Raw genomic sequence first — 14,476 nt, forward strand, 5'->3', positions numbered from 1 at the left:
GCGCCGGAAATGACGAAATATTTGCGCCAAAAAAGTCCGCGCCAAGAATGACGCAATAAAAAGAAACATTTTCTGCCCCCGCGAGCCTAACAGCACACAGGGAAAAATGATCAATTGAAAATTTTCAAGGTAAAGAAAAATAAATTGAATTAAAATGCATTATCCCAAATAATGAAACTGACAGTCTGGATTTTAAAGGAATACTGATTATCCTGAATCATGGCAAATATAAGTTTAAAGACATATATTTAGAACTTTACATAGAAAGTGCCCAACCATAGCTTAGAGTGTCATAATAAAATAAGACTTACTTACCCTAAGACACTCATCTACATATAGTAGACAGCCAAACCAGTACTGAAACGAGAATCAGTAGAGGTAATGGTATATAAGAGTATATCGTCGATCTGAAAAGGGAGATAACTGATGAATTCTACGACCGATAACAGAGAACCTATGAAATAGATCCCGTAGAAGGAGACCATTGAATTCAAATAGGCAATACTCTCTTCACATCCCTCTGACATTCACTGCACTCTGAGAGGAAAACCGGGCTCCAGCCTGCTGCGAAGCGCATATCAACGTAGAATCTAGCACAAACTTACTTCACCACCTCCATGGGAGGTAAAGTTTGTAAAACTGAATTGTGGGTGTGGTGAGGGGTGTATTTATAGGCATTTTAAGGTTTGGGAAACTTTGCCCCTCCTGGTAGGAATGTATATCCCATACGTCACTAGCTCATGGACTCTTGCTAATTACATGAAAGAAAAAGAACTGAGTAATCAACTCAGGCTTTCTATACCAATGGCAGCAAATATGTTAGAAAACAAAACAAGGACCATCTCACCACTTTCTAAATGCTTAAAAGCCACCACTACTCTAACTCAAGAGATTGATGTAGACACAGCTAAACCAAAATCCTTGCTTGCAGGGAAAAGTACACAAAATAGGAATAAAATCTTCAGACACCAACTTCACGTCCTCCATTGACAGAGGCAAAGAGAATGACTGGGGGTTATGGGTAAGGGAAGTGACACTTAACAGCTTTGCTGGGGTGATCTTTGCCTCCTCCTGCTGGCCATGAGTGAATATCCCACTAGTAATTGGAATGATGTTGTGGACTCTCTCTGTCAGGAAAGAAAAGAAGACAACAGTTTTGGGCACACCTGGTATAGACTTCACTATTGTAATAGAAAAACTATTATTTAAAGCACTTTCTTTATTGGTTGCCTGTTAAAGAGGATAATATAGGTTTATCTAACAAAGTGCACTTAATTTAGCAGTTTCTTAAAATTCAGAAAAAATATATATTTTCAAACTTACTTTACAGGGAAGCACGAGTTTCTTCATACTCTCTAAGAATTGCTGACACTGTAAATAAATCCTTTCCTCGAATCCTATTCAGAACATCTGCAGGCAGGCCTTCTGTATTTATACCTAAAAAGTTACTTTGCTCTTCAGATCTGTAATATAAGCCACTATCTGACCCGGAACAATGAGAAGGAAAATGATCTGTGTCTAGACGAGTGCGCTTGTTATAATGTCCACTTTCAAAAGGTCTGGATTCAACCCAAACAGAGTCATCAGAATATCTACCAGGTGATCGTGTTCTAAAGGCCTCGTCTTCAAATTCCATATATGGAGGTCTTGAGTGTCGCCTGTTAAGCTGATGCAAAATTTCAGGTTCTGAAATATCTCGCCTGAAAAAGTCCAGCTCTACATCATCTCTCATAATCAATTCACGTTCTCCTGCCTCTCTTATTCTTATTTCTTCTTCTGCTTGTTTCTTAAGTTTAAGAAGCGTGGCAATAACACTCATACTATAATTCCCCTCTGTCACTCTATCATCTGCTTCATTGTCTATTTCAGACATTTCTTGAGGGACTGTCATTCTTGAATAAAGTGGAATAGACTGTTGTTCTAAATGACCATCTTTATACAAAGAGTAATCTTCATTAAATGGGATTGCTGAAGACTCAGAGAAAGCAAAGTCATGAGGATTTTCCAATCCAGAATTCCCTGAAGATGTAATATCCTCATAGTAATTTTTTGGTATTTCAAAAGCTGGCTCTAAAGGAACATATCTCTCAGAGCTTAAAGTGTCTATTTGTGGTTCAGAATCTATTACATTTCCATATTCAAAAACTAGAACTTTATTATTTGACTCACACACTCGAGGATAAAAATGATCCCTGTTTTTGTTAACAAATGCGTAAAGGTTCTCATCCAAGCTTTGATCAGATTGCGTCATTAAATTTTGGTCTAGTTGGGTACTTTCCAAAACCTCAGAAGTTCTGTCTGTAGAAGCTATCATCTGGTTCAATATATTTGGTGAGTTTTCTGATGTCATTAGCATCAATTGTTGCTGAATCAAAGAAGCATCTGAATTCGAGCCACTTTTGAGTTGAGAAGCCATTTCCATTAGCATTTTCTGGTTCAAAGGTAGATTTTGCTGGTTTGAAGTATCCTCAGTCAGTGGGTTAATATCTTTTAGCAAAGCTTGTAACAGTATCATTCTTGGGTCAGAGTAAGCACTTTCAGAATTAAATAGGTTTTGGGGTAAAGCTACCAATAACTCCATTAATTTATTACAAAACTGATCATATCCAGTTACACCACTTTGTGCTTCAGATCTTATTTCTGATATGTTTGGCTGTAAACCTGTTCTGTGAGCACTTTCCATACTTGGGGAGAGTGTGCTTTGTAAGAAAGGATTCAGGTTCTCCTGAGGACCTTGCAAGAGAAGATTCTGATTTAATAGAGAGCCTTGTAAAAGAGGAAACTGGTCAAGTAAAGGGCCTTGTATGGATGGATTCTGATTAAATGTTGAAGCCTGTAAGAGTGGATTCTCCTTAAATGAAGGGTCTTGTAAAGGTGGCTTTGGATTAAATGGCCTTTGCAAGACTGGACTCTCATTCAACAGGGCATTTGCTGAAAAACATTAATGAGATTTTGTGAATATGTTTGTAGGTTTACAGACAGATTTACATATAATTTTATTTATATTCAATGGCCTGGTGAGTAACTTTTTCATGAAATAGAGGTGGGGCTGCATGCAAGAAAAAAGCAAATAGAGAAATTACAGAATTTAGCTGTCTCTTTATGGAAACACAAAACTTTCAGAAGAGGACATCAGAATTTTTAAACTATTTATAGAATGCATATAGAAGAATACTCCGTAAAAAAAACTATATATATATATATATATATATATATATATATATATATATATATATATATATATATATATATATATATATATATATATACATACACACATACACACACGTATATACAGTATATATATATATATGCAAACACAAAAGAAGAGAGAGCGCAGCCACGACTCACGGTAAAAGTTTTAATAATTCCTCTTTGCGCATTCATACATATTGCACTTACAAACATTAAAATAAAAACAGGCGCCTCTTTGTTCCCACTCTGTCCTGAGTTCTTGCTTTTGCGATAATAATATCCAGTTCTTCTCAGGCGTGTGAGTTCCGTTCTCAGACTTCACAAAGGTAGGCGTCTTACGAATCACTGTCTCCTTGTAGCGGTGCTTTTGGTGACTGTTCTCCTGTGCCGTCTACGCGTTTCGTCCGTCTTATGCAGACTTTTTCAAGACTTCTAGGCTGCCTAGAAGTCTTGAAAAAGTCTGCATAAGACGGACAAAACGCGTAGATGGCACAGGAGAACAGTCACCAAAAGCACCGCTACAAGGAGACAGTGATTCGTAAGACACCTACCTTTGTGAAGTCTGAGAACGGAACTCACACGCCTGAGAGGAACTGGATATTATTATCGCAAAAGCAAGAACTCAGGACAGAGTGGGAACAAAGAGGCGCCTGTTTTTATTTTAATGTTTGTAAGTGCAATATGTATGAATGCGCAAAGAGGAATTATTAAAACTTTTACCGTGAGTCGTGGCTGCGCTCTCTCTTCTTTTGTGTTTGCAGTAATCTCGTAGTCTGATACACTCCTTAGTGTTCAGTGAACCGAGCAGCAGCGCCACACCCGCAAGAGAACAGAGGAGAGTTGAACAGGAAGGAACAAAAGGGCTTCTGAGATCAGTTATTTTCTACCATACTCCCTGAGACATTAAGGTAAAACAGAATTTATGTTTACCTGATAAATTACTTTCTCCAACGGTGTGTCCGGTCCACGGCGTCATCCTTACTTGTGGGATATTCTCTTCCCCAACAGGAAATGGCAAAGAGCCCAGCAAAGCTGGTCACATGATCCCTCCTAGGCTCCGCCTACCCCAGTCATTCGACCGACGTTAAGGAGGAATATTTGCATAGGAGAAACCATATGATACCGTGGTGACTGTAGTTAAAGAAAATAAATTATCAGACCTGATTAAAAAACCAGGGCGGGCCGTGGACCGGACACACCGTTGGAGAAAGTAATTTATCAGGTAAACATAAATTCTGTTTTCTCCAACATAGGTGTGTCCGGTCCACGGCGTCATCCTTACTTGTGGGAACCAATACCAAAGCTTTAGGACACGGATGAAGGGAGGGAGCAAATCAGGTCACCTAAATGGAAGGCACCACGGCTTGCAAAACCTTTCTCCCAAAAACAGCCTCAGAAGAAGCAAAAGTATCAAACTTGTAAAATTTGGTAAAAGTGTGCAGTGAAGACCAAGTCGCTGCCCTACATATCTGATCAACAGAAGCCTCGTTCTTGAAGGCCCATGTGGAAGCCACAGCCCTAGTGGAATGAGCTGTGATTCTTTCGGGAGGCTGCCGTCCGGCAGTCTCGTAAGCCAATCTGATGATGCTTTTAATCCAAAAAGAGAGAGAGGTAGAAGTTGCTTTTTGACCTCTCCTTTTACCAGAATAAACAACAAACAAGGAAGATGTTTGTCTAAAATCCTTTGTAGCATCTAAATAGAATTTTAGAGCGCGAACAACATCCAAATTGTGCAACAAACGCTCCTTCTTCGAAACAGGTTTCGGACACAAAGAAGGCACGACTATCTCCTGGTTAATGTTTTTGTTAGAAACAACTTTCGGAAGAAAACCAGGTTTAGTACGTAAAACCACCTTATCTGCATGGAACACCAGATAAGGAGGAGAACACTGCAGAGCAGATAATTCTGAAACTCTTCTAGCAGAAGAAATTGCAACCAAAAACAAAACTTTCCAAGATAATAACTTAATATCAACGGAATGTAAGGGTTCAAACGGAACCCCCTGAAGAACTGAAAGAACTAAGTTGAGACTCCAAGGAGGAGTCAAAGGTTTGTAAACAGGCTTGATTCTAACCAGAGCCTGAACAAAGGCTTGAACATCTGGCACAGCTGCCAGCTTTTTGTGAAGTAACACAGACAAGGCAGAAATCTGTCCCTTCAAGGAACTTGCAGATAACCCTTTCTCCAATCCTTCTTGGAGAAAAGATAGAATCTTAGGAATCTTTACCTTGTCCCAGGGGAATCCTTTAGATTTACACCAACAGATATATTTTTTCCATATTTTGTGGTAAATTTTTCTAGTTACAGGCTTTCTGGCCTGAACAAGAGTATCAATAACAGAATCTGAGAACCCTCGTTTTGATAAAATCAAGCGTTCAATCTCCAAGCAGTCAGCTGGAGTGAGACCAGATTCGGATGTACGAACGGACCTTGAACAAGAAGGTCTCGTCTCAAAGGTAGCTTCCATGGTGGAGCCAATGATATATTCACCAGATCTGCATACCAAGTCCTGCGTGGCCACGCAGGAGCTATCAAGATCACCGACGCCCTCTCCTGATGGATCCTGGCTACCAGCCTGGGGATGAGAGGAAACGGCGGGAATACATAAGCTAGTTTGAAGGTCCAAGGTGCTACTAGTGCATCTACTAGCGTCGCCTTGGGATCCCTGGATCTGGACCCGTAGCAAGGAACCTTGAAGTTCTGACGAGAGGCCATCAGATCCATGTCTGGAATGCCCCACAGTTGAGTGATTTGGGCAAAGATTTCCGGATGGAGTTCCCACTCCCCCGGATGCAATGTCTGACGACTCAGAAAATCCGCTTCCCAATTTTCCACTCCTGGGATGTGGATTGCAGACAGGTGGCAGGAGCGGGTCTCCGCCCACTGAATGATTTTGGTCACTTCTTCCATCGCCAGGGAACTCCTTGTTCCCCCCTGATGGTTGATGTACGCAACAGTCGTCATGTTGTCTGATTGAAACCGTATGAACTTGGCCTTCGCTAGCTGAGGCCAAGCCTTGAGAGCATTGAATATCGCTCTCAGTTCCAGAATATTTATCGGTAGAAGAGATTCTTCCCGAGACCAAAGACCCTGAGCTTTCAGGGATCCCCAGACCGCGCCCCAGCCCATCAGACTGGCGTCGGTCGTGACAATGACCCACTCTGGTCTGCGGAAGGTCATCCCTTGTGACAGGTTGTCCAGGGACAGCCACCAGCGGAGTGAGTCTCTGGTCCTCTGATTTACTTGTATCTTCGGAGACAAGTCTGTATAGTCCCCATTCCACTGACTGAGCATGCACAGTTGTAATGGTCTTAGATGAATGCGCGCAAAAGGAACTATGTCCATTGCCGCTACCATCAAACCTATTACTTCCATGCACTGCGCTATGGAAGGAAGAGGAACGGAAAGAAGTGTCCGACAAGAGTTTAGAAGTTTTGATTTTCTGGCCTCTGTCAGAAAAATCCTCATTTCTAAGGAGTCTATTATTGTTCCCAAGAAGGGAACCCTTGTCGACGGAGATAGAGAACTCTTTTCCACGTTCACTTTCCATCCGTGAGATCTGAGAAAGGCCAGGACTATGTCCGTGTGAGCCTTTGCTTGAGGAAGGGACGACGCTTGAATCAGAATGTCGTCCAAGTAAGGTACTACTGCAATGCCCCTTGGTCTTAGCACCGCTAGAAGGGACCCTAGTACCTTTGTGAAAATCCTTGGAGCAGTGGCTAATCCGAAAGGAAGCGCCACGAACTGGTAATGCTTGTCCAGGAATGCGAACCTTAGGAACCGATGATGTTCCTTGTGGATAGGAATATGTAGATACGCATCCTTTAAATCCACCGTGGTCATGAATTGACCTTCCTGGATGGAAGGAAGAATTGTTCGAATGGTTTCCATCTTGAACGATGGAACCTTGAGAAACTTGTTTAAGATCTTGAGATCTAAGATTGGTCTGAACGTTCCCTCTTTTTTGGGAACTATGAACAGATTGGAGTAGAACCCCATCCCTTGTTCTCCTAATGGAACAGGATGAATTACTCCCATTTTTAGCAGGTCTTCTACACAATGTAAGAATGCCTGTCTTTTTATGTGGTCTGAAGACAATTGAGACCTGTGGAACCTCCCCCTTGGGGGAAGTCCCTTGAATTCCAGAAGATAACCTTGGGAGACTATTTCTAGTGCCCAAGGATCCAGAACATCTCTTGCCCAAGCCTGAGCGAAGAGAGAGAGTCTGCCCCCCACCAGATCCGGTCCCGGATCGGGGGCCAACATTTCATGCTGTCTTGGTAGCAGTGGCAGGTTTCTTGGCCTGCTTTCCCTTGTTCCAGCCTTGCATTGGTCTCCAGGTTGGCTTGGCTTGAGAAGTATTACCCTCTTGTTTAGAGGACGTAGCACTTGGGGCTGGTCCGTTTCTACGAAAGGGACGAAAATTAGGTTTATTTTTGGCCTTGAAAGACCTATCCTGAGGAAGGGCGTGGCCCTTACCCCCAGTGATATCAGAGATAATCTCTTTCAAGTCAGGGCCAAACAGCGCTTTCCCCTTGAAAGGAATGTTAAGTAGTTTGTTCTTGGAAGACGCATCCGCTGACCAAGATTTCAACCAAAGCGCTCTGCGCGCCACAATAGCAAACCCAGAATTTTTCGCCGCTAACCTAGCCAATTGCAAAGTGGCGTCTAGGGTGAAAGAATTAGCCAATTTGAGAGCACGGATTCTGTCCATAATCTCCTCATAAGGAGGAGAATCACTATCGATCGCCTTAACTAGTTCATCGAACCAGAAACACGCGGCTGTAGTGACAGGGACAATGCATGAAATTGGTTGTAGAAGGTAACCTTGCTGAACAAACATCTTTTTAAGCAAACCTTCTAATTTTTTATCCATAGGATCTTTGAAAGCACAACTATCTTCTATGGGTATAGTGGTGCGTTTGTTTAAAGTAGAAACCGCTCCCTCGACCTTGGGGACTGTCTGCCATAAGTCCTTTCTGGGGTCGACCATAGGAAACAATTTTTTAAATATGGGGGGAGGGACGAAAGGTATACCGGGCCTTTCCCATTCTTTATTTACAATGTCCGCCACCCGCTTGGGTATAGGAAAAGCTTCTGGGAGCCCCGGGACGTCTAGGAACTTGTCCATTTTACATAGTTTCTCTGGGATGATCAAATTCTCACAATCATCCAGAGTGGATAATACCTCCTTAAGCAGAGCGCGGAGATGTTTAATATATGAATCGATTTAGCCCAGAAAAAGTCTACAGTCTTAATAAGCCCTTGTGAAGCCCTTATTTACTTTCTGAATAAACATGGCTTACCGGATCCCATAGGGAAAATGACAGCTTCCAGCATTACATCGTCTTGTTAGAATGTGTCATACCTCAAGCAGCAAAAGACTGCTCACTGTTCCCCCAACTGAAGTTAATTCCTCTCAACAGTCCTGTGTGGAACAGCCATGGATTTTAGTAACGGTTGCTAAAATCATTTTCCTCATACAAACAGAAATCTTCATCTCTTTTCTGTTTCAGAGTAAATAGTACATACCAGCACTATTTTAAAATAACAAACTCTTGATTGAATAATAAAAACTACAGTTAAACACTAAAAAACTCTAAGCCATCTCCGTGGAGATGTTGCCTGTACAACGGCAAAGAGAATGACTGGGGTAGGCGGAGCCTAGGAGGGATCATGTGACCAGCTTTGCTGGGCTCTTTGCCATTTCCTGTTGGGGAAGAGAATATCCCACAAGTAAGGATGACGCCGTGGACCGGACACACCTATGTTGGAGAAATATAAATCAGTATATATAAACCCAGGAATATTATTTATAAGCAGCTATAACATTTGGGTATTTTCCTCAATATTGTAAATTTCTTAATATGCAGTAAGAAGCTATTAATCGGTTATAACAGAAGATCCACCACAATAAAAGGAAAAAATACTAATAATATTATTTGTATATAATAGGAAATCATAAGGTGACAAATATAATTTACACCGTTCGTGATAAGAATATACTGACAATAGCTGTATCATACATTTTGATATAGAGTTTTATTATTATAAAGGGTTCAGTTAGCGCTGTTTTTTGAAGTCAGTGTTTATATATATATATATATATATATATATATACACATACATACACACAGTTGTCCTCATAAGTTTACATACCCTGGCAGAATTTATGATTTCTTGGCCATTTTTCTGAGAATATGAATAACACAAAAACTTTTCTTTCACTCATGGTTAGTGTTTGGCTGAATCCATTTATTATCAATCAACTGTGTTTACTCTTTTTAAATCAAAGGGGTTTGAATGGCTATTAAAGGTAACCATCCTCACCTGTGATCTGTTTGCTTGTAATAAGTGTATGTGTATAAAAGGTCTATGAGTTTCTGGACTCCTGACAGACCCTTGCATCTTTCATCCAGTTTACATGGATTCTGAGTCATGGGGAAAGAAAAAGAATTGTCAAAGGATCTGTGGGAAAAAGGTAGTTGAACTGTATAAAACAGGAAAGGGATATAAAAAGATATCCAAGGAACTGAGAATGCAAATCAGCAGTGTTCAAACTCTAATAAAGAAGTGGAAAATTAGGTGTTCTGTTTGATTACATACTGCATTTATCTTGCCATCAATTCTGACCAAATTTCCTGTGCCTTTTTAGTTGGTCTACCTGACCGTGAGAACCCCTCATTTTCCACTTCTTTATTAGAGTTTGAACACTGCTGATATGCATTCTCAATTCCTTGGATATCTTTTTATATCCCTTTCCTGTTTTATACAGTTGAACTACCTTTTCCCGCAGATCTTTGACAAATCTTTTGCTGTCCCCATGACTCAGAATACAGAATCATCAGTGCAGCACTGAATGAAAGATGCAAGGGTCTGTCAGGAGTCCAGAAACTCATTGACCTATTATACACACACACACACTAATTACAAGCAAACAGATCACAGGTGAGAATGGTTACTTTTAATAGCCATTCAAACCCCTTTGTGTCAACTTGTGTGCATGTTATCACCAGGGTATGTAAACTTTTGGTCAGGGTCATTTGGGTAGTTTCTGTTGTCATTTTGAATTAAAAAGAGTAAACAAAGATGATTATAATAAACGGCATCAGCCAAACACTAACCATGAGTGAAAGAAAAGTTTTTGTGTTATCATTCATATTCTCTGAAAAATGAAATCATAAATGAAATCATAAATTCTGCCAGGGTATGTAAACTTATGAGCACAACTGTATATATACATACACACGCACGCACATTCAAAAGTTTGGTGTCACTTAGACATTTTCTTCTTTTCGAAAAAAAAAAGCAAATTTTTTTTTTTTTGTCAATTAAAATAAACTCAAATTGATCAAAAATACAGTGTAGAGATTGTTAATGTTGTAAATGACTATTGTAGCTGGAAATGGCTGATTTTTAATGGAATATCTACAAAGGCATACAGAGGCCTATTATCAGCAACCATCTGTCCTGTGTTCTAATTGCACGTTGTTTGCTAATCCATGTTTATCATTTGAAAAGGCTTATTGATCATTATGTTAGCACAGCTGAAAACCGTTGTGTCGAATAAAGAAGCAATAAAAACATAATTTATGTATGAATTTACCGGATAAATTAATTTCTTTCATATGGCAAGAGTCCATGAGCTTGTGACGTATGAGATATACAATCCTACCAGGAGGGGCAAAGTTTCCCAAACCTCAAAATGCCTATAAATACACCCCTCACCACACCCACAATTCAGTTTAACGAATAGCCAAGTAGTAGGGTGATAAAGAAAGGAGTAAAAAGCATCAACAAAGGAATTTGGAAATAATTGTGCTTTTTATAAAAAATCATAACCAGCATAACAAGGGTAGGCCTCATGGACTCTTGCCAATATGAAAGAAATTAATTTATCAGGTAAATTCTTACATAAATTATGTTTTCTTTCATGTAATTGGCAAGAGTCCATGAGCTAGTGACATATGGGATATCAATACCCAAGATGTGGAACTCCACGCAAGAGTCACTAGAGAGGGAGGGATAAAATAAAAAACTGCCATCTTCCGCTGAAAAAATAATCCACAACCCAAATTATAAGTTTATTCTTTTAAATACAAGAAAAACTTAAAACATCAGCAGAAGAATCAAACTGAAACAGCTGCCTGAAGAACTTTTCTACCAAAAACTGCTTCTGAAGAAGCAAATACATCAAAACGGTAGAATTTAGTAAATGTATGCAAAGAGGACCAAGTCGCCGCTTTGCAAATCTGATTAACTGAAGCTTCATTCTTAACAGCCCACGAAGTGGAGACTGATCTAGTAGAATGAGGTGTAATTCTGAGGCGGGCCTGACCCGACTCCAAATAAGCTTGATTAATCAAAAGTTTCAACCAAGAAGCCAAGGAAATAGCAAAAGCCTTCTGACCTTTCCTAGGACCAGAAAATAAAACAAATAGACTGGAAGTCTTCCTGAAATCTTTAGTAGCTTCCACATAATATTTCAAAGCTCTTACCACATCCAAAGAATGTAAGGATCTCTCCAAAGAATTCTTAGGATTAGGACACAAGGAAGGGACAACAATTTCTCTACTAATGTTGTTAGAATTCACAACCTTAGGTAAAAATTGAAAAGAAGTCCGCAAAACTGCCTTATCCTGATGAAAAATCAGAAAAGGAGACTCACAAGAAAGAGCAGATAGCTCAGAAACTCTTCTAGCAGAAGAGATAGCCAAAAGGAACAACACTTTCCAGGAAAGTAGTTTAATGTCCAAAGAATGCATAGGCTCAAATGGAGGAGCCTGTAAAGCCTTCAGAACCAAATTAAGACTCCAAGGAGGAGAAATTGATTTAATGACAGGCTTAATACGAACTAAAGCCTGTACAAAACAGTGAATATCAGGAAGTATAGCAATCTTTCTGTGACATAAAACAGAAAGAGCAGAGATTTGTCCTTTCAAGGAACTTGCAGACAAACCCTTATCCAAACCATCCTGAAGGAACTGTAAAATTCTAGGAATTCTAAAAGAATGCCAGGAGCATTTATGAGAACACCACCATGAAATGTAAGTCTTCCAAACTCTATATTAAATCTTTCTAGAGACAAATTTACGAGCTTGTAACATAGTATTAATCACTGAGTCAGAGAAACCTCTATGACTTAGAACTAAGCGTTCAATTTCCATACCTTCAAATTTAATGATTTGAGACCCTGATGGAAATATCGGACCTTGAGATAGTAGGTCCGGCCGTAACGGAAGTGGCCAAGGCGGGCAACTGGACATCCGAACCAAATCCGCATACCAAAACCTGTGTGGCCATGCTGGAGCCACCAGCAACACAAAAGACTGTTCCATGATGATTTTGGAGATCAGTCTTGGAAGGAGAACTAGAGGCGGGAAGATGTAAGCAGGTTGATAACACCAAGGAAGTGTCAGCGCATCCACTGCTTCCGCCTGAACATCCCTGGACCTGGACAGGTATCTGGGAAGTTTCTTGTTTAGATGAGAGGCCATGAGATCTATCTCTGGAAGCCCCCACATCTGAACAATCTGAGAAAACACATCTGGATGGAGAGACCACTCCCCTGGATGTAAAGTCTGGTGGCTGAGATAATCCGCCTCCCAATTGTCTACGCCTGGGATATGCACCGCAGAGATTAGACAGGAGCTGGATTCCGCCCAGGCAAGTATCCGAGATACTTCTTTCATAGCTTGGGGACTGTGAGTCCCACCCTGATGATTGACATAAGCCACAGTTGTGATATTGTCTGTCTGAAAACAAATGAACCGTTCTCTCTTTAGCAGAGGCCAGAACTGAAGAGCCCTGAGAATTGCACGGAAGTTCTAAAATATTTATTGGTAATCTCGCCTCTATGGATTTCCAAACCCCTTGTGCTGTCAGAGATCCCCAAACAGCTCCCCAACCCTTAAAGACTTGCATCTGTTGTGATCACAGTCCAGGTTGGGCGAACAAAAGAAGCCCCTTGAACCAAACTATGGTGATCTATCTACCATGTCAGAGAGTGTCGTACATTGGGATTCAAGGATATTAATTGTGATATCTTTGTATAATCCCTGCACCATTGATTCAGCATACAAAGCTGTGGATGTCTCATGTGAAAACGAGCAAAGGGGATCTTGTCCGATACTGCAGTCATGAGACCTAAAACTTCCATGCACATAGCCACTGAAGGGAATGACTGAGACTGAAGGAGCCGGCATGCTGCGACCAATTTTAAACGTCTCTTGTCTGTTAGAGACAGAGTCATGGACACTGAATCTATCTGGAAGCCTAAAAAGGTGACCCTTGCCTGAGGAATCAAGAAACTTTTTGGTAAATTGATCCTCCAACCATGTTTCCGAAGAAACAACACTAGTTGATTTGTGTGAGATTCTGCATTATGTAAAGACTGAGCTAGTACCAAGATATCGTCCAAATAAGGAAACACCGCAATACCCTGTTCTCTGATTACAGATAGTAGGGCACCCAGAACCTTTGAAAAGATTCTTGGAGCTGTTGCTAGGCCAAATGGAAGAGCAACAAATTGGTAATGCTTGTCTAGAAAAGAGAATCTTAGAAACCGAAAGTGTTCTGGATGAATCAGAATATGAAGATATGCATCCTGCAAGTCTATTGTGGACATATAATGTCCTCGCTGAACAAAAGGCAGAATAGTCCTTATAGTCACCATCTTGAAAGTTGGTACTCTTACATAACAATTCAAAATTTTTAGATCCAGAACTGGTCTGAATAAATTTTCTTTCTTCGGTACAATGAATAGGTTTGAATAAAACCCCAAACCTTGTTCCTGAGGAGGAACTGGCATGATTACCTCTGAAGACTCCAGATCTGAAACACACTTCAGAAAAGCCTGAGCTTTTACTGGAATTACAGGGATGCGTGAGAGAAAAAATCTTCTCACAGGAGGTCTTACTTTGAATCCTATTCGATACCCTTGAGAGACAATGCTCTGAATCCAATGATTTCTGACAAAATTTATCCAAAAATCCTTGAAAAACCTTAATCTGCCCCCTACCAGCTGAGCTGGCATGAGGGCCGCACCTTCATGCGGATTTAGGGGCTGACTTTGGTTTCCTAAATGGCTTGGATTTATTCCAATCTGAGGAAGGCTTCCAATTGGAAGCAGATTCCTTGAGGGAAGGATTGAGTTTTTGTTCTTTATTCTGACGAAAGGAACGAAAACGGTTAGAAGCCTTAGATTTACCCTTAGGTTTTTTATCCTGAGGCAAAAAAACTCCTTTTCCCCCAGTGAAAGTTGAAATAATAGAATCCAAC

General features: G+C 40.5%; 1 protein-coding gene across 6 annotated transcripts in view; it reads right to left on the reverse strand.

Annotated features, from left to right (window-relative positions):
• Positions 1-14,476, reverse strand: part of LOC128660495 (uncharacterized) — a 422,478-nt gene that overhangs the window by 76,537 nt on the left and 331,465 nt on the right. For all 6 annotated transcript variants that reach the window (XM_053714388.1, XM_053714387.1, XM_053714386.1 and 3 more), the window contains one exon: positions 1,324-2,931. In XM_053714388.1, the coding sequence (XP_053570363.1) occupies positions 1,325-2,931 (1,607 nt within the window). In that variant the 3' untranslated portion in view covers position 1,324. The remainder of the gene's footprint in view (positions 1-1,323; positions 2,932-14,476) is intronic.

This window comes from Bombina bombina, chromosome 5 (genome assembly GCF_027579735.1).
Source record: "Bombina bombina isolate aBomBom1 chromosome 5, aBomBom1.pri, whole genome shotgun sequence".
NCBI classification, from domain to species: domain Eukaryota; kingdom Metazoa; phylum Chordata; class Amphibia; order Anura; family Bombinatoridae; genus Bombina; species Bombina bombina.